Source organism: Lipotes vexillifer, unplaced genomic scaffold (genome assembly GCF_000442215.2).
Source record: "Lipotes vexillifer unplaced genomic scaffold, Lipotes_vexillifer_v1.1 scaffold343, whole genome shotgun sequence".
Taxonomy (NCBI): domain Eukaryota; kingdom Metazoa; phylum Chordata; class Mammalia; order Artiodactyla; family Lipotidae; genus Lipotes; species Lipotes vexillifer.
The window spans coordinates 541,596-564,966 of NW_006777506.1; the positions used below are offsets into that span (position 1 = coordinate 541,596).

Here is a 23,371-nt window from a genome sequence, read left to right on the forward strand (position 1 = left end):
TTTTGTTAATGGTTTTCTTATCTAAACACTAGTGAACTAGTCAGTACTCTTTCCATGTAAAGAAAAGTGCTTTAAGATTTATTTTTTAGGGCAGTACAATCTAGTCTCATACTTCAGTGAACTTATGTCTAGATTGATCAAGTTACTCTCAAGATCACAAAAACCTTTTGCTTAGTATATAAAGATTATAAAGCTTCATTTGGAGTGAAAAATTAATCGGAGAGTCATATGGCAAATTCTAAAACTAAGAAAACTTCTACTTGTACGTTAATCAAAAAGCATTAAATGTCTTGTGCTTAGATTGACGTATCTACAAAGTTAACTGAACAGGTCATGTAATCCAAATCTGAGGCATACTATAAATGTGTGCAGCTTCAACCTGAAAGATAATACTCACAACCACCATGAATGTATGTTTTTGTGTCTGTGAAGTAGATGATGAGCTGCCTGGTTTAGAAGCAGAGGAGAGGAAAGGGGAAGAGTGAGGGTAGGAAATTGCAGTCTGCCTACGTTTTATAATCATGTTTGTGTGTTTCACCTTTATAAAATAAGGTTGAAATTATTAAAAAGAAAAAAAACGCAAATTGTAGCATTTGAGTCCAAAACTATAACTAGACCATGTTTAAGTGTGTATATTCATTTTATCACTTGGTTTAATATGTAAAACTTTGTATTTCTGTGTCAATTTCATGAACTCTAGATTTCCAGCTCAAGTAGCCTTGGATGAAGTGGTTAAAATGATGTTTTCTCAATTTCATATTTTGAATCTTATGGGGGAGTTATCAATAACTTGGCACATTTTGTCGGGGAGGGAACTTTTTTTATATGAGGGGATATCTCACGTTTAATTAATTAATTTTTATCTCTTAAGCTTAGATGATTTTTTTCTCTAGTTGTCATATTTGGTTTGATTATTTTTAAATATAGACTGAGTGCTAAATGGTGCCTTGGACACAATCATATTCTGAGTGGACATTCATTTGTGATCATAGTATGTGATGTTGGAAAATGAGACTTCTGCTTGAATTTAGGAAAGGAAGATGATTAATTTTTGTCATCTTCACATGCTTTTAGTAATCTTCAAAACCTTTGTAAGCTCTGTTACATTCCTGTGGCTTTGGTTTGAAATACCTTATAGAGCTGGTTTTCTAAAACAAAACAATTATAATCACGAAACTGGGGATTTTTACATGTGTGTGTGTTATTTACATATATAAATTCTTATTAAGTCTCAAAAGAAAGAATTTTCCTATTACTCTCTTACCCCATTTTAACATAAACTGGTATAACCATACATAATTCCTGGGAAAAGGAATGCTACAATCAGCAGTTTTTTATATCTACTAATGATTTAGTAGCTTCAAAGAGTGTGGAGTTCACATTTGAGAGAATATTAACTTAATATTGTATGTTTTGATAGCTGACCTCTTGAGATTTTAGAAAGGTTATTTAGGGACGGTCATCCTTCGGTTGACACAAAGATAACACTCTAGGCTGTTTTATAGATTAAGTTAATTGTTGAAACAAAAGTTTTTATGAAAGACATAGAAAATAAAGACGTTAAAATTAGTGGCTTTTTAGCATCTTGACTCATTGCAGTGTGCAAGATGTTCAGCCGTTGATAAAAAATTTTCCTTGTCTAGGTTAGAGAGGTTTATCCATGTTTAGGTCTGACCTACTTTCTTTGAGGCTTGGCCTTTCTACCCTTAGATAATTAGACTTCACCTTCCCTCCCCCATTAGGGTTTCCACAGATATCACTGCATCTCTTTATCAGATTTTTCATATACCCCATGTCCTATATATCAGTCACTATGTTGAGTAAGAGAAAATAATACAACCTTTTATTTTAAAATGAAAAGGTTTAGTTGCTTCACCCTCCATGCCATCATTTTAGACCTTTTTCATAATTTATTTCATAATCAGCTCCCTAAGACTTTGACCACTTTCAGGGCAGGAACTTTGCTTACTTTTCTTCATTTTACTTTTCTATACCTAGATTTATACCTGTATGATGCATAGCAGATGGTTAAAAAAAAAAAAAGCAGGGGAGGTGTGTTGAATGGTTGAATGAGTCTTTTATAGTCTATCTGGTGGAGGGCAACTTCTTGTAGCGCTGAATGCTGCTAATAGTACTACATTATGACATTAGATCAATAGGTAATATAGAGGTTCCAAAAAAGATACAGAAGAGAGAAGCGCAAGCTATGAAAGGGTAAAGAATAAGAAAATCAGGAGGGGGCTTCCCTGGTGGTGCAGTGGTTGAGAGTCCGCCTGCCGATGCAGGGGACACAGGTTTGTGCCCCAGTCCGGGAAGATCCCACATCCCGCAGAGCGGCTGGGCCCGTGAGCCATGGCCGCTGAGCCTGCGCATCCGGAGCCTGTGCTCCGCAATGGGAGAGGAAGGAGAAAGACTGGAACAAAGAGATTGAGGAGATAAAAAAGGTATTTATGTCTAGAACAGATGATGGAGCCTCCAGTAATTTGCCCACATGGCTCCTGTGGTCCCATGTTATCCTTAATTGCTTAATTCTGATCTCTCTATATCAACTATCTAAATTAGGGTTAGTAGAAGGAAAGATGAGATGTAATGGAAGTGATTGAGACTTAAGGAATATAAGCAGGTGTTTCTTATATAAGACATATAATGTATATAAAATATAGACAATAAAAGCTTTTTATGGTATCTATATTACAGTTTGATAAACACAGCTTTAACATAACATTTATATCAAATGTATGTAATACATAGTAAAATTTATATTAAATTAGCCGAAAAATATTAGGCATCCACATATTAATCTGACTGAATTATCCAACACAGCTGATATTTTTTTAACATTCCTCTTTAATGCTACTGAAGGTAATAGATCACACATGACTTACGTTTTAGAATAACTAGATTTCATTTTATACATTTGAAGCTCTTATCTATGCTTCCTAGCATTTGTAATTCAAGAATAGGAAATAAGGACCTTCATTTTTATCCTAAATATCTGCGTTCTGATGCCAGTTATTCCTGCTACCCCTAAAGCATTTCTAAGTGTTGGTGTTCTTTTGTTTTAGTCAGTAAAATCCAGTTTTGGTGATGGAGTTAAATATTTCCCATCATAAGCTTCTTGATCACACCAGAATCAAATAATCAAATATAAATGAAGATTACTTCTTGAAGATGACAAATATTTTACTTTGTTTATAGAGTTGTTTTTATTTAAAATCAATACTTTAAAATTTTTCCTTTGTAGCTGGTTATTTCTGCCTAATGATTTATTGATCTGATAATTTAACTAAAATTCCCTGCTATCCCTGCTATTAAGTCACCCTAAGAAATTCTAAAACTACCAAACACTACATTTTTCAGAGAAGCAGATGGGGTGAATGACTGACTAAATCAGTGGAGTTAGACATCAGTAAAATAAATGAAATGGGGTGGGGGGATCAAAGGTGCTCAACAAGGGCTCTATCATAATAATTTTAACTTAAATAATAAGTATATAATAAATACATGGATAAAACCAGATGATCAGTTCTAATTTCTTCTTACAGAGTAGTTGTACAAAAGGTTTAATGTTAGAGTGTACCCTAGACTCTAGGATTAGTCTCATCTATTTTGAGAAATATCTTCTTGTGCCTCTAAAGAACTTTTAACACTGTAGTAGACCAACCATCTGCCCATAGTGAGAAGTGATGCAATCAATGTTCTCAAGGCTGTTTCCAGTAATATAAAAGGTTGAGTCCAACTCAGGACAATGTTTTCTCCCTAGAAGATAACTCAGTAAACATTTATTATACATCAGAAACCCCTGGAATTATGTTACATTTTGATGGGCCAATCCTTGTCAGTAAGGCATAATAAACCTTCAAGAATCAACATATACTTAACCATTAGTAATAATGTAACTGGAACTATAAGTTGTAGATTTTCCAATTAATGTTTCTTTTTTGCTAACATTAAGATAGATTATGTTTTGACAGCACATAGCTATTATATTTTCCCCAACTTGATTGTTGAGCTAAGACAAATAAGTAAAATCATCAAAAGTATATTTTTATATTAAAGATAGTAATTTATGCAGATTTTATTTAAACTCTTGATAACGTAGATGAAAAAGTGTGAGTACTTTTGTACAGCATTGGAGTGTAAGGTAGTATAAAGAATGTATCAGTCTTCTTTAAAAGGATTTGCATCCACTTACTAGGGTGACTCTATCTTAGAAAAAGTGAAATACTCAGACCTTTTGGGGGGTTACTAGATACTGACTCTGAGTTAATACTAATCTCCGGGGACCTAAAATTTCACTGTAGTTGGAGAAATGATCAGGGAAACAGATCTACCTTGATTAATAAGCAGTGACTACTGGTTTGTTTGGAAACTTGGAAAAAACAGAATTTGAGGATTGGTGACAGGAAAGTCTAGAGGAGAGATGCGTGGATGGGCATCTTGTAATGGGCACAGAGTATGAGGGTATTTGTGTCCCATGTGAATACTCATCAAAGACTACCCACTGCAGTGGAGACTCTCAGTAGTCAAATGGACGAGATCAGCTGTCCTGTGGATGTCAGTCACCCTCTTCCCCTAGCCACCCCAGTGTTTGGTCAGTAAGCTCATATGCAAAGGGACAATAAATAGCAGCCTGGATAACATGAGCTCAAACGTGGGACTTCCCATTAGAAGGCTGCTCCAGACGCTACCACTGCTGAGAGCCCAAACTGCCAACAGCTGAGGCAAATGCTAAGCAGTCTATAAGGCACCATTCCCTAGGGTACCATCAAGCCACTAGTGGCAGTGATTCAGACCCCTTCCATCATGAAGGGGGCAGTGATTTGTCCTCACTGGAATAGACACCTCTTTTAAATATGGAATTAACTTCTCTTACTGCAGTGCTTCTGTAAGTAACTCCGTCTGTTGATTTAAGGGATTTGTTGGCTACTGTCTTGATAGCCCATACAGCTAAAAAACTAATTTTATAGCAAAAGAAGTACAACTATGGTTACATGGAATTCGCTGGCTTTATCATGTACTAATCTAAGGAACTGGCTTGGTAAAACACTGTAAAAGACTTATTTTCCATACCAGCTGTAACCTATGAAGTTAGGGTGCTGTCCTAGGTAATGCTATATATGATGCTGTTTCTCCCTTAGTCAGAATGTAGATCCAAGAATCAAGGGAAGTGGTAGTGGTTTCTCCACAATTAAGCCAAATAACTTCTGTTAACAAGTACTCTTTCAGTCATTGCTGAGTCAGGAAAACAGAAGCCACTCTAGGTATTTCAAACAAAATTTAATATACAAACTTAATTTCAGTGCTATTGGAAGGACTGGAAGAGCAAAGGGGAGAAAGTGGTAATATCTGGAGGGACAAAAAAGAAGAGGGTTTTTAATGAATTTTGAAATTTTCTGTATCTTGGTGCCCTCTGTACCATAGGAGCACAATATTACAGATTACTGTACTTATTTTTAAAAAGTCAGCAGTTCCTCTAGATTGCTTGGAAATAGTTGTAAACAATTACAAGAAGTGGATGTCATCCTATAAAATATTTTGTGTATAGAAGTAGAAACATTCTTCAGTCTAGTGTTCCATTCAATTAAGGTGTAATTGTTATGCTTCCTTTACATATATAGGCTTAGGACCTAATGTACAAGCAACCATCTGTTCTCAAACAAAACAAAGAAAATCCAACTTATTTTCAGAACCTTTAATCAGGAATTAATTTTCTTTCATAAATGTGTAAATTTTCAAAGAAGTTACAGAAATTTTATTATAACCTGAGCCAATGCATTTTTCATACCTATGTGTTTTCAACTTTCCATTGAAAAGTCGCTTAAAATAGAACTCCATGTTCAGAAATTTAACTGCCAGTTCTTCAACCTAGATACCTCTGTGACAGAATGACTGATGTAGGAAGGGGCCATTGTTCATACACCTACTCCTTATGGATTTCTACACTCCATCTCAGGTTTGTGTCTTACCTGGGCTCAGGGGTGATTGGCTCCTGCTGCCACGATCATATCTGTCTACCACCAACAGAGGTACTAATTTCTCTTCTCATGCTGAGATATGGAAAATACTTAGTTCAACTAAGATACCATAGGACTTTATAGAAGGAACCTTCACTAAAAGGCTAATGAATATATGACTAAGCAAAAGGAAAAAAAATAGACAAAAGGAGTTCAACAATTCCTTGTGCTGAACCAATCAAAAGATTAGCTGCAAAAGAAATTTCATACTTTGCAGTTTATGTAGTTGATGGTTTTTTCCCTTACCTCAGTCCTCATGTTCTGGGTCACCTATTGCTAAATCCCAGAACTTACTAGCTTAAAACAATAGCAGTCAATTATTTATTTTCTCTAATGGTTCCAGGGCTTGACTGGACACGTGTGGGTAGTTCTCACTTGAGAACTACTCTTGTGTGGTTGTGGTCAGATGGTGTCTGGAGTCACCTCAAAGGCTGGCTGATGCTGGCTGTCGGCTAGAACACGAACATGTAGCATCTCCATGTAGCCTGGGCTTCCTCATAGACTGAAGGCTGGTTTCCAGGATCATCCCAAAATAACAGGTGGAAGCTCTATTGCTTGTAATGACATTGCCTTTCTGACTGAAAGTGTTATTTTGCTTTCATTCTTGATTGATACTTAACTGTGTGTAGATTGTAGGTTGACAGTTATTTTCCCTAGGCACTTTTTAAAAAATATTTATTTATTTATTTGGCTATGCCGGGTCTTAGTTGTGGCACGTGGGATCATTTTAGTTGCGGCATACAGGGTCTAGTTCCCTGACCAGGGATCGAACCCAGGCCCCCTGCATTGGGAATGTGGAATCTTAGCCATTGGACCACCAGGGAAGTCCCTCCCTAGACACTTTGAAGATGTAATTTCATTATCTTATATCTTCCTGGAAATGAGTAGTCAGCTGTCAGCATACTGCTTTTTTCTTAGCTGGTAATCTGTCTCTCCTCCCACCCCCGTCCCACCCTGGAATGCTTTAAAGATTTTCTTCTGTATGTTTATGTTTGGTAATTTTATCACAAGCTGTCTAGTATAGGTTTTGTTTTATTTATCTTTCTTGAGATGTGGTGTGTTTTCTTCAATCTGAAGACTCATATCTTTAACTCTGGAAATTCTCAATTATTATCTCTTCAATTATTCTCCCCCTCATTCTCTGTAATTCTCTTGTTTTGGAATTCCTATTGCTGACTCTTCTCATTCTGTCAGCCGTATCTCTTGACTCATTTTTTCCATCTCTTTTATCCCTCTGTGCTGTATTCTGAATAATTCTTCAAATTTATTTTCTGATTCATTAATTATTTTTACCAATTTTTAATAATTAATCATTAAAAATATATAATGCCTTCACATTGCTTAAAAATAATTCATTAGGTGAAAAAGAATATACAGTGAGTGAAAATTCTTCTTTCCATGTCTTTTACCTCAGTTAGCTCATTATCTTAAAGGACAATCAAAATTAATTAGTGTAGACTCTCTCTTGTCTATACTTTTGCTTATGCTACCTGTTTTAAAGTGAGACTAGCCTGTAAACTCTATAAGGACAAGAACTCTTTGTTTTGGTTTTTGATATATCCCCCCCTCACCCAGGAGTTAATGTATAATGAGTAATCAATTAGTACAGAAATAAAGAGAAAGAAACTGCCTGGTCACCTGGATCTTAACACCATGATTTCATAGTTTTGGAAGAGTTCATCCTCAAATTTGTAAGTTTAGGAATTTTATTTTACCAGTTTACTGAAAACTTACCAGACTCAACAGTAACCAAATTTAGAAGCAAGCTGATATATCAGAATGCCCATTTATTTATTTACATTGAAATCAGTAACTGCCAGTTGAACTGAAATATTTATAAATTAAGTGACTCCTAGAGGAAGGTTTACGCTGCAAACTAGATTACTACCAAGTTTTCTTGCTGACTGCTGGGGATGTTGACCTCAAGCTAAAGTAATCTCTTTTCTTCTCTGGAATTTTATTTGCCAAATAGTCAGGTCAGCCTTTCCCCTATACAGGGATATTCTTTTTCTTTAATCCCCTTTTCTAAGCTCTGTGCAAATTACTACTTTTTGTCAATTATGTCAACTAATAGTTATCTGAAAATGTCAAAACACAACTGGTCAGATTTCAGTGTTATTTACATTGCTTAAATTACATTCCTATTTCCCTAAGGTGCTATCTTGATGACTTTGATTAGAATTGGCTGATTACTAAGGTCTATCAGCAGCATGCTTGCACACCATCTCTTAGGGTTGGTATTAATCTCATGTGTTACATATCTAGAGGCACTTTGTATACTGGGTAGGAAAGTGGTCATAGAGCCGTCTTCCCTGGGTTCATATCACTGCTCTATTACTTCCTAGGTTTTTGACCTGGAGCAAGTTACTTAAAACCTTTGTCCACCATTTTCTCAAAAATGGAGAAGTAAGAGTATCTTCTCACAGGATTAATGAGGAAGTGAATTACTATATGTAAAGGACTTAGGACAATTTAGAACAGTACCTGAAAAATAGTATATAAATTATTACTATTGCTATTGTTTTGTTATTATTCTTACTGATTTATATTTCAGAAAAAAAATTTTTTTTTGCCTTGGTTCTAAATTGTGGAGGTTTACTCTCTTTGGAAACCATACTCTCTGTGTGGACTAACTATAGGATCATTCTTATACTGTTCTTGTTCAGATGCAGCATTACCTTAGATTACTGTGTATTCCATAACTAATCCTGTTGATAATCCCTTTACTACTTTTCCATATTAGTACCCTTTTTTCCTACTGTTAGCAGAACTTCTGGTTCCAGCATTAACTCCTTAATGCCTGGACTATTGTGATCATCTTCTAATAGGTCTCCTTGCCTTTAGGCTCCTTTGACAGTTCTTTAAACTCCTTAAATTATATTTTATGGTTTCATTTCTTTCCTTTGTTCAAAAACATTTATTTTCTCTTATTCCCCTCTGGTTCAAATACAGCCTTTCCAATTTGTCAGACAAGGCTTTTGACTGCTTGGTCCTAACATACCTTTTTAGTCTTGTAGTCCTCTAGACTACTTTGTAGTTAAGCCAAATTAATTTTTTTGTGGTTTTCAAGGCAGGCCTTATGTTTTCTTAATTCTGAACCTTGACACAATATCTTCTCAGAGCTTGGAGTGACCTCTTAATCTACATGTATTTTTCAAAGTTTTATCCATTTGTCCAATCCCAGTTCAGAAGCCACCTACTACAAACAGACTTTACAGTTTGTTTGTATTGAACCCTTAAGGTTCTTAGCACATGTTGCCTCCCATTATAATTATTTGCAGACATTTTGTCTCTGCTCCTAAATTGTGAACTCCATGAGGCAGGATCAATATCTTATATCCTTGGTATTCCCGAGATATCTTGCATGTTGCTTTGAACCCAGTACTATTTGATAATAGTAATAAGTGAATAAATAAGTAACATTTATTAAGTAGTTAGTATTTCCCAGTCACAGTACATAGGTAAAGCTCTTTACCTATGTGATCTTATTTAATTCATACAATGACCCTCTCAAGAGATGCTATTGTTACCGAACCAGGCTCATTTGCCTTTCTCATAACGAGCCAAATGCTGAGATGTCAAGGTTTGCAACAGAGAAAGAATTTATTTACAAGGCAGCCAAGTGAGGAGATGGGAGAACAGATTTCAGATCCAACTCCCTGAAGGCTGGGGGGCTTGGGATATTTATGGGCAAAGCGTATAGGGTGGTCAGAAGTGCAGGGGAAGGTGACTGGAGGTAGGAAAAAGGTGCGGTAACCGCTGCTTTGCTCAGCCGTATCTGAATTACGTGCTTCTTCATGGGATGCATGTTCAGAAAATGGCAGCGTTAGCATGCTCTGAAGATAGAGTTTTTGACCCTCTGGCATGGGAAGGTCATCCCCTGGACAAACAAGTCTCTTCTGCGCAGACTCTGATTGGCCCCATTGGTTCCACACAGTTTCAGCCAGTTTTGTTGTCTTTTGAGCAGAGGGGTTTTTAACAAGCTGTTCCCTTATCTACTCTTCTGTAAGACAAGCTCAAGAACTTCTGTTAGTCACCAGTTTCTATTAAACCTATGGGGCATGGTTTCAGGAAGAGTTTTTTAAGCCTGTGGGGGGCAGGCTTTCACTATCACACCCATTTTACACATGGGGAAGTAGGATCACAGGCATTATATAATTCCCCAAGGTCACACAGTTTATACTTGGCAGAATGACTTACTGAAATTGGTCTGATTCTAGAGGGCTCACTTTTTAAATACACTAAACTTTCTGACTGAAAAAATTACTTTAAAGTTAGTTATATTCCAGAGGTATTTTTTAGTTGGTTTCATAGAACTTTAGAAAACAACTAAGTTTAATTTAAAAGAATATTAAATGACTGATCAAAAAAATACAAAATATCTTTGCCTTAGAAGGAAATTTTCCTTCTTTGTTTTTCCAAATTTGTCTTTTCTACCTTTCATTTTTCTGGGAGGAGAATGAGTCCAGTTACCTTGGTTGAAATGAATATCCCAAAAAAGGTTTCCATTGGTAGATGGTCTTGTCTCAAGAGACAGATGTTAACAAATGAAACAACTGGGGTAACAAAAGCATGAAAGAAAACTGTATCTGGGCGATATTGCTGACAGTCAGCCCCATGCAGTTTGGAAGAGCAGTTAAGACCTGTCTTAAAGCTGGAATAAAAAGTTCCATCCTGTGGAATGGTCGAGATTAAGTTAGCATCCATGTACCAACACAGTGGGTTATTCATAGAAAAAAAAATAGGTAAATTTGTTGTTTTCATGCATTTTAAAATGTGTCATTTGCTTACATTTTTTACTTTGTAATGGATTAGATATGTATTTTAGAAATGCCTTAGAATTTACGATGCATAGTTGGATTGGAAACAGTATTTCTAAGATTGAGAAGAGAAAGGAAAACAATGGTTATTTATTTTAGAGGAAGAGTGCACATGGTATCTTAGGTAGTACCAGAGGGATAATAAAGATATGTGAAACTATCGTTAAGCCCAAGGGGCAAATGTGATGCTAGAAATTTGAGGTAAAAGCGCATAAGAAAGAAGCCTGGAACACATTGGAAATGAGTAGAGAACAAAGGACAAGGGAGGAAACAGGATAAACATTCTTGTTTGAACAGTGCTGGAGTGCTCATGCCTTTTTAAATTGGCCATGCCTATGTAGCAAGGGTGGATTAGCCCAATTTCTTATTACAGATCTGTAAAAGCAGACTGAAGTTGATTTAGCAGAAAGATAGACTGAAAAGTTCCAGAGACTGGCAACACAAATATCTGGAAATTCCCTGGTGGTCCAGTGGTTAGGACTTGGCACTTCCACTGCTGGGGCCTGGGTTCCATCCCCGGTTGGGGAACTAAGATCCTGCCAGTCTTGTGGTTCAGCCAAGTTAAAAAACAAAATCAAGGAAGGAAGGAGTTCCAAAAAAGAAGGAATCTTTAACAGTGTCTTGTTACTACTGAGAGGCCAAAAAAAAATGCTGTCTGTTAGATTGAGCAACATAGAAGTCGTTGGTGAATTTGTTGGTGGCAGTTTCATGAGAGTGTGGGGGCAGACGTTAAACATCAGTAGGCTGAGCGGGGGTGGCAAAAGGATGTTGTGAAACTGCGGGAGGTCATGAGGTCAGGGGAAGAGACTGTGTTCCAGATTTCCTTGAGAAAACAGTCAAGTCAGTGTAAATGTTTCTTAGATAATATCAATATATGAAAAGATAAAACCATTTATAATAAACATCAGAGTTACAGCAAAGACAGTGATTTTGTAATAACAGTACATGAAGTTATTCTTGACGCCTTCACTGCAGTAATTCTAAAGTCTTCTGGTTCCTCAAAAAGGCCTTTCTGCTAGGATTTGCCCTCTTATAAATGGAATCATACAGCATTTGTCCTTTTGTGACAGGCTTACTTCGCTGAATACAATGTTTTCAAAGTTCATCCATGTGATAGCCTGTTGTAGCCAGAATTTCCTTTTTAAAGCTCAGTAATGTTCCACATATATGCCACATTTTGTTTATCCATTCATCTGTTGGTGGACACTTAGGTTGCTTCTACTCCTTGCTCATTATGAGTAATGCTGCTGTGAACAAAGATGTACCGATATCTCTTTGAGTCCTTGCTTTCAGTTCTTTTGGGTACATACCCAGAAGTTGAACTGCTGGATTATGTGGTAATTCTATTTTTTAATTTTTTTGAGGAACCACATACTGTTTTCCATAGCAGTGGTACCATCTTACATTCTCACCAACAGTGCACTAGGCTTCCATTTTCTCCACATCCTCATCAGTACCTGTTATTGTCTGTGTTTTTAAAAATAACCATCCTAATGGGTGTGAGGTGGTATCTCCTGATTTGGTTTGCCTTCTTTTTATAAAAAGTCTAATGCATTTTAAAAGCTCTTTCAATGTTGATTAGTTAAATGTATTTGTATTACAAAAGAGGTATTTTATCTTCAATTTTTTTTCCTCAGATTTATTCTAAATAGAACATTTCTCTAATGTTTTTGATCTATTATCAATATCTATATATAGTGAGGTGTGCTTATAATAAGGCAGTAATAAAATTGTGTCTCAGCCCCAGCTGGATATATTGAGATCTTACAGCACTAAATGGTGGGAGCACAAGATAACTCAGTCTTCTCTTTCTTTCACAATGACCTCGTATCTTGGCTCTGCCCCTTCCTTGTGATCTAGAGAGGTCTTATTTGCCATGTTACAATGGAAAGATAGTAGGTACCTGGTAGTGAGGTGTGATTAATCAGCTAGGAAATAACATTCATAAAATATTAGGAGGAACTGTGATTGAGTATTATGCAGATTTAGCTGGCATATAGTGGGCATAGGACTCACTGAAGACCTAGTTATGAAGATCTAAATTGTGAAGATATCGTTGAGCCCGATAGGGGCCTCAACACTATGTAGAGGAGAAATGAGTTGGTTTTTCATACTTCTGGCCCCTTTGAGTACATTGTTAGTACTATGCCTGGAACTGGCCTCCAGCAGCACCGTCTTGAGTGGTAAGGTTATCTTTTAGCAAGAAGCATAATGCTATAAAGCAAAGCAAAGTAGTTATTTGGCAGCTAACTACTCAATGAATTCCACAGCGGTCTCACATTATGGGACGTGGTCCATCTTGCTTCTAACCTTGAGGTCCATGGCTCCTCAAAGCTGAGCCTCCAGTATTTAGGAATGTCAGTTGTATTCATTTGCTAGGGCTGCCATAAGGAAATACCACAGACTTGGGTGGCATAAACAACTGAAATTTGCTTTCTCACAGTTCTGGAGGCTGAAGTCCAAGATCAATGTGCTGGCTGGGTTAGCTTCCTCTGAGGCCTCTCTCCTTGGCTTACAGATGGCTGCCCTCTTGCTGCTTCTACATATAATCATCCTTTTGTGCACATGCATCCCTGGTGTCTCTGTGTATCAGAGTTCCTCTTATAAGGACACCTCTTATAAGGACAGTCAGGTTGGATTAGGGCTCATCCTGATGGCCTCATTTTAACTTAATCACCTCTTTATAGGCATCTCCAAATATGGTCACATTCTGAGGTACTGGGGATTAGGGCTTTGACATATAAATTTTGGGGGAACACAGTTCAGCCCATAACAGTAGCCAAGGCCCAATAACAAAAATAAGTGCTGGATTTGAGGAAACTGGGAGTGTTGTGATAAAACTCTTGGGACACATGATGGCTGGCATTTTTCAGAATTTCCTGAATAATGGTATAGGATCCTAGGGTCTTCTGACCTAGCCTCACTAGACCAATCCAGATCCCTTTGCTAAAAAATGTCTCTTTAGTTATGAATGAAGAGCCATCCATCCAATACTTGACCAGTGTATCACAAAAGAAGATGTGACAGAGGCTTGGATTGTACCTTATCATAGACTCATTAGCTAAGGTAAGAATATGCTGCTTTGTGAACATAGTTAAGATTTTTCTGAAGATGGCTTTTAATTGAACACTAAACCTAATTAGTGAGATGGATTTTTGATATCACCACAAGCTGTCTTTTCGTCAGTCAGAGATTCTAAATATTTTAGAAGGTCATTTCCATGACCTTTCTGGGAATAAATTGTAGTACTGATGTCAGTTCCCATAATTCCTATGAAGTCACATAAAGACAAAACTGAGACTAGGAATATGCATGTTTTGTCTGGGTTTGGCCAACACAGCTAAGCAAAGTTCAGTGATATGGCTGCAGCTGATTATCATAGTAACAGCTTTTATTTCTAGGGGTGCTCCTGGATCCTGGTAATGTGAAACAGTATACTCTCATCTGGTTGGTAGCCAATGGGTAGGGCATAGTTCCTGTGTTTCTCCATGTTCAGATCATATTTTATAGATTATGTTCTGTATTGATAATAATCATGTTTTTGTTAGAGTTTGGCTCCACCTTTACCTTAATTGCAATAATTAGGGATTGAAAATGTTATTGGTTACATATTGGCCATCTTCTCTGCCTTTCATTTTTCTGGAATTCCCTTATTGATGTTTACATCAACATCCAAGACTAAAGAGAGAAGATTGTCACCGTTCATATGGATCACATAAACGTTCACTGCTGGACAGACTTTACAAGGAATAACAAGTCCCCAAACGGTTTGAACTAAATATTTATTTAGTTCTCAGTTGATAAGCTACAGTGATAATTGGGGGTGTTTTTTAAGATAAGAGGTAGAATAATAATAATAGCTAACATTTTGTTGAGCCAAGAACTGTTCCAAGTATGTTATACATATTAACTCATTTAATCCTCTTAACAGTCCTGGGAGATAAATACTGTTATTGTCCATGTTATACATGAGAAACATAGGTGCAGAGAAGTAAAGTAATATACCTGATGCCACTCAGCTGGAAAGTGGTAGAACTATGATTTTAACTCAAGCAGACTGAGTCCAGAGACCATGATCATAATCATCATATCGTTATGCTTAAATGCCAATGTAGAAAATACATTGGCGGAAGAGGCTGGTGACCCATATAAGAGAATTAGTGGAAAGTGTATGGATATATGGTGTTTTAACCTTTCTGCAAAATTAACAGAAAGCTGTAGTATTTGCCAGTATGTTCTAATTGTATGTATGTTTATGTGTAGCACACATGTAAGCCGTATAATCTTTTCCTTAATCTAAATGATATTTTCTTTCTGTAGAATTTGCTTTTATAATTAAATTTCAAATGTAGTCATTAAAATTACCTATAAACTCTCCTTGTTCCTACCACCAACTTAAAAAAAAAATCTCCAATGTTCTGAATAGATCAAATTTTAATTATTAATTGTATCCAAACTAATCCAAAGTTCCTACATTAATACCTATATCTACAAAATTCTTTGCTCTAAAGGGAAAACAGGAAGATAAAATAATTTATTTTGTTTAAGTTGTTTAACTTTATTTTTTGCTTTTTACCATTTTTAATTGCATATGGTGTTCCTTTAAAATCTGGGGCTGATGGATATCTTCCACTTGCATAGCTGATTTCACCAAATTAACTATAGAAAACATATGATTTTAATTTTACTTGTAATAAAGGACCCCCAAAAATGTACTCTAAGATCCAATACCTTTTTCCTGATGAGTATATCCTATTGTTAATTTGATAAATTTTCACCCAGTTTATCAGTAATACAACTTAAATTCATCATCAGCAAAATTCAGTTTGCATGTCACTGTATTAAGAGGAACATGGATGGAGCTAGAGATTATCATACTAAGTGAAGTAAGTCAGACAGAGAAAGACAAATACCATATGATATCACTTATATGTGGAATCTAAAGTATGATAGAAATGAACTTATTTACAAAACAGAAACAGACTCACAGACATAAAAAACAAACTTATGGTTATTAAAGGGGAAAAGGGGTGGGGGAGGGATAAGTTAGGAGTTTGGGGGTAGCAAATACAAACTACTATTTTTTAAAAAAGGAAGAAGAAGAAAAAGGACAGAACTCTAGGGTCAGAATGGTCTGAAGTTGAATCCTAGTTCCATCCACCTACTATCTCTGTCACCTAGATATGTTAATTAACCTTTTTTGTATTTGTTTCCTAATCTATAAAGTGGAGTTTATAATAATTGCTTTATTAAATTGCAGAAATTAAAGGAGACAACATTTGTTCCATCCCTGGCACTTAGTAGATGCTGAATAAATATTGTCCTCAATAAAGATGTAATAGTTGATTCATAGTAAAATTTAAGCTCTGAGTCAGTTCTTAGCTTTGGAGAATGTACAATGAGTTTTTAAAATAATGTTGTAAACAAACATTTTACTTCATGTAATTATGTTTTTTTTTTTTGTTTTTTTTTGGTTTTTTTTTTTGCGATATGTGGGCCTCTCACTGTCGTGGCCTTTCCCGTTGCCGGATGCGCAAGCTCAGCGGCCATGGCTCACGGGCCCAGCCGCTCCGCGGCATGTGGGATCCTCCCGGACCGGGGCACGAACCCGTATCCCCTGCATCGGCAGGCAGACTCTCAACCACTGTGCCACCAGGGAGGCCCATTTATTTTTTTAAAATAAATTTATTTATTTCATTTATTTTATTTTTGGCTGCGTTGGGTCTTCGTTGCTGCGTGCGGGCTTTCTCTGGTTGCGGCGCGCGGGCTTCACATTGAGGTGGCTTCTCTTGTTGCAGAGCACAGGCTCTAGGCACACGGGCTTCAGTAGTTGTGGCTCGTGGGCTCCAGAGCACAGGCTCAGTAGTTGTGGCGCATGGCCTTAGCTGCTGCACGGCATGTGGGATTTTCCCAGACCAAAGCTCGAACCTGTGTCCCCTGCCTTGGCAGGCGGATTCTTAACCACTGTGCCACCAGGGAAGCCCTAATTACATATTTTTAATCTAACTTCTTCATTGTAGTAAAATACACGTAAAATAAATTTACCGTTACCATTTTTAAGTGTTCTTAAAAATGTATTAATGGGGTATTAAATACATTCATAATGTTGTGCAACTGTCACCTCCATCCATATCCATAACTCTTTTCATCTTGTATAACTGAAACTCTATTCCCATTAAATAGTAACTCCTCATTTCCGCTTCCTCCCCAGCCCCTGGTAGCCACCATTCTGCCTATCTATAATTTTGACTACTCCAGGTATATACACAAAAGAATTGAAAATAAAGTCTTGTTTCTGTGCAGAGGGCTTGCTGCCCAATTCGCATACAAGCCAGTACTATGACACCAGCTTTTGAGAAAAGGAAAGACTTTATTGTGAGGTTGACTGGCAAGGAAACAAGGAGGCATGGCTCTCAAATCTGTCTCATCAATCTGGGGTTTGGTCAAACTTTCATGAGTTAGGGGAAGAGGGTTGGTTTGAGCCCTGGTGGGGCAGGTTTCCATTGGAGGGCTTTGGAACTTGGCCATTTATGGTAAGGTTAGGTAAAGGGGCTTCAGCACTGGATCTTCCTGAACAATGGACCCTTCACTTCTGAAAGGGTTCTGGTCACATCCAGTCCTTTGGTTCTGTGGAGGGGAGAAACTTTGGTTCCAGGTGTTATTTGAGGTCAAAATTTTCTCTTCGGCGTGTGCTTCAGCTGCATGACTTGTGGTTTTGTTTTGTTGTCTCTGAAAAACAGCTCAGTATCTTGTTAGATACAGGACAAGGCCAGTTTGGGCTGGTTCTCGAATTATAGTGTCAAAGAGATATTTACATACCTATGTTCACAGCAGCATTATTCACAGTAAGTAAAACATGAAAGTAACTCGTGTCTGTCAGCAGATGAATAGATAAGCAAAATGTGGTATATGGATAATAATGGAATATTATTCAGCCTTAAAAAGGAAGGAAATTCTGACACATGCTACAACATGGATGAACCCTGAGGACAGTATGCTAAGTAAAATAAGTCATATAATTAGTTTTTAAACTTATTTTTAATTTTCTTCAAACATGAAAAACTATTTAAAATATTATATTAATGTGAAACTGCCTTGCCAGCAGGGAACATAATTTATTCAGTTCTGTGGGTTGTAAGTTAAGATTTATAAATATCCAAGAATATGCTCTCTCTTCTTTTGAATTTCTAGAATTAGATATTAAACTTGAATATTCTAGACTTATTTCCCCACTCCTGAGTCTGATGCTTTATTTCTCCTATATAGGAGAAAAGTTTTATTTGAATTTTTAAAATCCTTATTTAAAAATTAGTCCATTTTAATGCATTATTTGATTTTTAAATTTTAGATTAACTTGTTTCTTTTTAAAATTTTTGAGTAGCATAGTCTTTTTTTCTTGATGAGATACATTGATATTTATCTAATATTGATAAGATGGAAATGAAATTTGTTTAACTCAGATTAACATGTTGCTTACTTAATGTTAATTGCTCATAAATAAATAGAAAACTCAAAGTGCTTATGTGGTTAAGAGTCAGGACTTGTTGGTTCTGCTACTGACTTCCTTTGTGGTTTTGAAAACGATATAACAACTACAAAGATTTAGTGTTTGAACATACACAGAATAGTTTGCCAGAAGCATTTGATACAAGGCAAATTAACGAGGTTTGTTTTGCTTACATATGAAATTCTTAAAAGATTTTAAAGAACTTTATTTCATTTGATTTCACAAATCATTTAAGGCAAGAAGATGTGAGGGTTATCCTTTTTTATTAGTGGAAAAAGCATGGACTCCAGAGTCAAACCAATAGAGATTTAGGTACCTACCACCACTCTGTAATCTTGGGCAAGTTTTTTACAACCTTGAGCCTTGGTTTCTACATCTGAAAACTGGTTTTCATAGCACCTAATATTTATTGATATGTGCCAGGTATTGTGCTAGTAAACATTTTGGTATTTTAGATACATTATTTTATTTACTTCATATAATAACCTTATTCAGTAAATACTACTTTCTCCTCATTTCACAGGTGAGGAGCTGGGGTACAGAAAAGTAGGTAACTTGATCAACTTGCTTTGTAAATAATCTGCGAGCTGCAGATTAAATCCTACTTCAGTCTATTTCCTAATTCTGATTCCAAAATTCTAAAGTGAAATTTCAAGATTATAACAACTTGAAGATAGGCAACCATGTCTTTTTCCTTTTATATTCCATAGCTCTTAGTATCATATACATTTGAGAGAATAGTATGCATTTGATATATACTTATTGATTGTTATGAATTTCTCTTGAAAAACAGATGTGGATATATTTATAAATTAAAAAATGGCCATTTTCTCTAAGGGCTAATTCTTTCTATTCTTTTTAACAGTTGCCATTGAAGGGTAATTTTAGGACTTTCATTCTAAGAGTCTTTTGTCTTTGTGCTGGTATTTTAAAAAGTAATGAGAAAGCTATAGAGAAGGCTGACCTCTCAAGAATTTTTGTGTGGGGTATTACTAAGGCATGAAAGTCCATAAATCATTTTTCTCCATTTCATTTTTTGTGTATTTTCAACAAGCTGTACTTCTAGTTAGTAAAAGTTGGCAGTTTTTGTTTATACCAGGCCAAATTCCATTCTCATAAACTCAAAGTTCATTGGACATAATGAAGTCTAAATTCAACCCTAAATTGAGTGTATTTTAATAAATATTGTCTAGTCTCTTTGGGGCTCAGTTTACCTCAAAACTTTTTTTTTAATTGGGGTATAATTGTTTTACAGTGCTGTGTTTCTACTGTACAGTGAATCAGAACATTTTTAAGAGTAGCAAATTTCATAACAAATCCTATAATGTGTATCCTTGTTTTAAAAAAAATAACATGCACAATTTTATTCTGATTATAATAGTAATATATTTGTGAATGATGCTGATATCCCAATAAGCCTTTTTTCATTAGAATATAATTCTGTGATAATTTTGTCAAATAATCAAGTATTTAAGTTTGTACGATGTACATCATTGTACATCTCAGTAAATTTATTTATAAAAATCATTGAATTGTTAAAATGAGTGAATAGTAAGACTTAAAAAAATAAACAGTAAGATTGTTAAAAAACAGTTTTACAGTCTTGAACAGTAAGACTGTTAAAAAAATAAAACCATGCTGGGAGTTTAAAATTTTTTCAGTTTTTGCTAATTGGAAAACTAGGATGATGTAATTGTTTTCTTTATTTCGTACTATGGCTATGACTTGTTGCTATAGGTAAATGACTGTTTTACCTAAAACTAGTTTTTCTGCAAAGTATTTCAGGACAGAGAAATGTTAACTGTATTCTCTGGCAAAGAGCGTACTTTGCTTGAAATTTATAAGGCTCTCTTATAAAACATCTTGTTTTATCTATTTTTTTTTTTTACCCTCTTTATGGACAGTTTGGATTATTTCCAAAGCTATAAAAAAGAATGGGTGTAAATTATTCTATATTGCTTATAGTTTGTTTACACTAGGTTACAAAGTTGGAGCACACTATTTTTCCATTGCTTTCCTAGAAGATTGGTTTAGCTTATCTATATAGCTTTGTTCTCGTATTTGAAAACAAATTATTTATGGACCCTCTCCAATGTATTTATCCTCTTGTTTTTTCTTTCTTTTTTTCAGTATTGAGATTGTGTCTTAAAATTACTTGTTGGGAGAATAATTTTTTCTATGAAACATTTTTAGGCAGATTTTTTTTGGCTGCACTGTGAGGCATGCAGGATCTCAGCTCCCCAACCAGGGATCAAACCCGTGCCCCTTGCATTGGGAGCACAGAGTCTTAACCACTGGACCTCCAGGGAAGACCCATAGGCAGATATTTGTTTGTTCTTAAAGATATTCTGTATGTGTCTCCTCCAAAAGAGTATGACCCATTTAAAAATTTGACTGTATCCTGAGAAATTATTTATAAAAGCTCTCCCACAAGTCTGATGAGGGCCAACTTGTTTAAAGATCTAATTAAGTTTATTGAGATCAGTTAACGGTAATGTCTGACAGAGTCAAGCATTCGCAAGGATGTGAGAACCTAGAGACACTGTTGTAATTAAAAGGCACTTGGAATTTAAGAATTAATTGGGGTGGATTGATTTCTCATTAGTTAAATCATCATGAACTTATTCTGTGGCTTGAAACTATTAGGCATTAGATGGTAATAGTTGTTATTGTTACTATTTTATATATACATATATATAGTACTTGCTGTATATCAGACACTGTTATAAGACTTTACAGTAACTTGTTTAATTGTCACTATAATCCTATGAAGTAAAGACTATCACCATCCTCATTTAGCAGATAAGGAAAATAAGTCGCACAGAACTCACTCAAGAACACAGAACCTAGGCAGACATTGCTCTTAACCACTTTACCATAATGAAAGGACTGCTTTCCTTTTCTTTCCCTTTTTTCAAAAGAAAAAAAATTCATCTTGAAAGAATTTAAAAAATACTTAGTATAAGAAAATGAGAATTAATACTTTACCGCTAGAGTGAGAAACATGGTCTTCCGTTTCCTTCTTTTTATTTCTTGTTTCCATTTTATGTTTTTATGTTATTTTATTTTATTTTTTTTCGCAGTACGCAGGCCTCTCACTGTTGTGGCCTCTCCTGTTGCGGAGCACAGGCTCCAGACATGCAGGCTCAGCGGCCCTGGCTCACGGGCCCAGCCGCTCTGCGGCATGTGGGATCTTCCCGGACCGGGGCACGAACCCGTGTCCCCTGCATCGTCAGGCGGACTCTCAACCACTGTGTCACCAGGGAAGCCCTGTTTTTATGTTATTTTTATGAGTCAGTGTTACTTCTAACAACTGACATAGTCTGATTACTAATGCTTTTTCATCAACTGCTACGCTGTTCAAACAGTATTATCTGAATTTAGTCACAAAATCTTTATTAGGATTTTTTTTTATGTGTTTGATAGTTTATATCAGTTGTCCACTTGGATTGGTTGCACATTTTTGTGGAAAATCTTTAAGCTTTATCTGCAGCTTAAAAGATAAGGAGTGTAAAGGTACTTCGCATTTCTACCTACATTTTGAAAAATCTATATCATTGTAACTCAAAATGTGAACTATAATTTCATGTTAGAATGCTAATGGTTGTTGATTAACTGATGTTGTAAATATTAATATAAGTAAACAAAAATCTTTTAATAATTTAATATTTGATATCAATTGATAATCGATATTTGTTGAAGTAAGCTCATGGTTTTATAACTGTAATTGATAAATAAAACCCCCAAAAGATTGTAAACATTTTAATAAGCTTGTTATACAATAAGGTATCTCTCACAGTATGAATATGTGCTGGGAGAAAAGTTCAAGGTATTGTTTTTTCTTAAATCATTTACTCCCCCTCCTTTCTTTTTATTTTATTTTTTAGGATTTTGGCACCCAATAGTAATTATCAAGATGTTGAGACCCTCTATAACTTCCTAATCAAGTATGAGGTAGGAGAAATATTTTTAAATGTTTATCATATTTCCATTATAATCAAGCTTTAATATAAACATAGGTGTTCTAAAATGTAATCAAATGCTATTTAATTGATATTTGCTTTAAATTCTTGAATGCCACAGAAGTTTGCCAGTGCCCATCAGTTGTTTTTTTTTTTCATTCTCTAAGTAAAAACATACAGTAGAGACCTATAATAATACACTTTATCCAACACAGAATTGTTTCTCATCAGGGGTGCTGTTGGCATTTTGGACAGGTCATTTCTTCATTGTGTGGAACGTTGCAGGATGCTTTAACATCTCTGCTCCTCAGATACTAAATGCCAGTAGCTCCCCCAGTCAGTGTGACAAGCAAAAATATCTTCCCACCGCACCCCACTCACATACCCAGATGGCCCCTAGGGAGGAAGAACCACCTCCGGTTGAGAACTACTGATTACTGAAAAAGAAAGCTATAATTTAGTTTCCTCCATAGCAGCAATATAGACCCTGGAATTAAAGTTCTGGTGAGGCTCCAGTGTATTTTATAAATTAATCTGCATGCTTTTCTTATCCTTGTTGATCCAAGGAAAGTATTCTGTTGATCTTCAGTTTTTGTTTGCCTAAAGTTCTTTACCCATGTGCCCATATATTCTTTCTTTTTAAGTGTGTGTTTAATTTTTAAAATACTCTAAATAAAGGAATATGACATATTTTCAGGTGTCACTTTTCTTACGGAGTCAAACTTCTTTAAATATATTTCTTCACTTTTATTCCTGGTTAACTCTTTATTTAACTTTTTTATGCCACATCTTACATTAAGAACCTAGTGACTAAGAACACAGACTCTGAAGTCAAACTACTCATGTTCAAATGTTGGTTCTGCTGCCTATTAACTGTATGATCTTAGACGAGTTATTTAATTCTCTTTGCCTCAGTTGCCTCATCTGTAAAATGGGAATAACATAAGTAGATAAAGTGCAGCTATTCTTTAAAGACTAAATAACTTAATATATATAAAGTGCTCCAAACAGTACCAAGCACAGAGTAAGTGTTCAATAAGTGTTACTTATTTTATTTAAGGAAAG

General features: G+C 35.7%; 1 protein-coding gene and 1 non-coding gene across 2 annotated transcripts in view; both read left to right on the top strand.

Moving 5' to 3' along the window:
• SWT1 (SWT1 RNA endoribonuclease homolog) overlaps positions 1-23,371 on the top strand; it is an 86,085-nt gene that overhangs the window by 46,363 nt on the left and 16,351 nt on the right. The window contains exon 16 of the mRNA XM_007451142.1: positions 22,232-22,298. Within this exon, the coding sequence (XP_007451204.1) occupies positions 22,232-22,298 (67 nt within the window). The remainder of the gene's footprint in view (positions 1-22,231; positions 22,299-23,371) is intronic.
• Positions 11,294-11,365, top strand: TRNAG-UCC (transfer RNA glycine (anticodon UCC)). Its single transcript has one exon. It is a non-coding gene; the product is annotated as a tRNA-Gly (tRNA).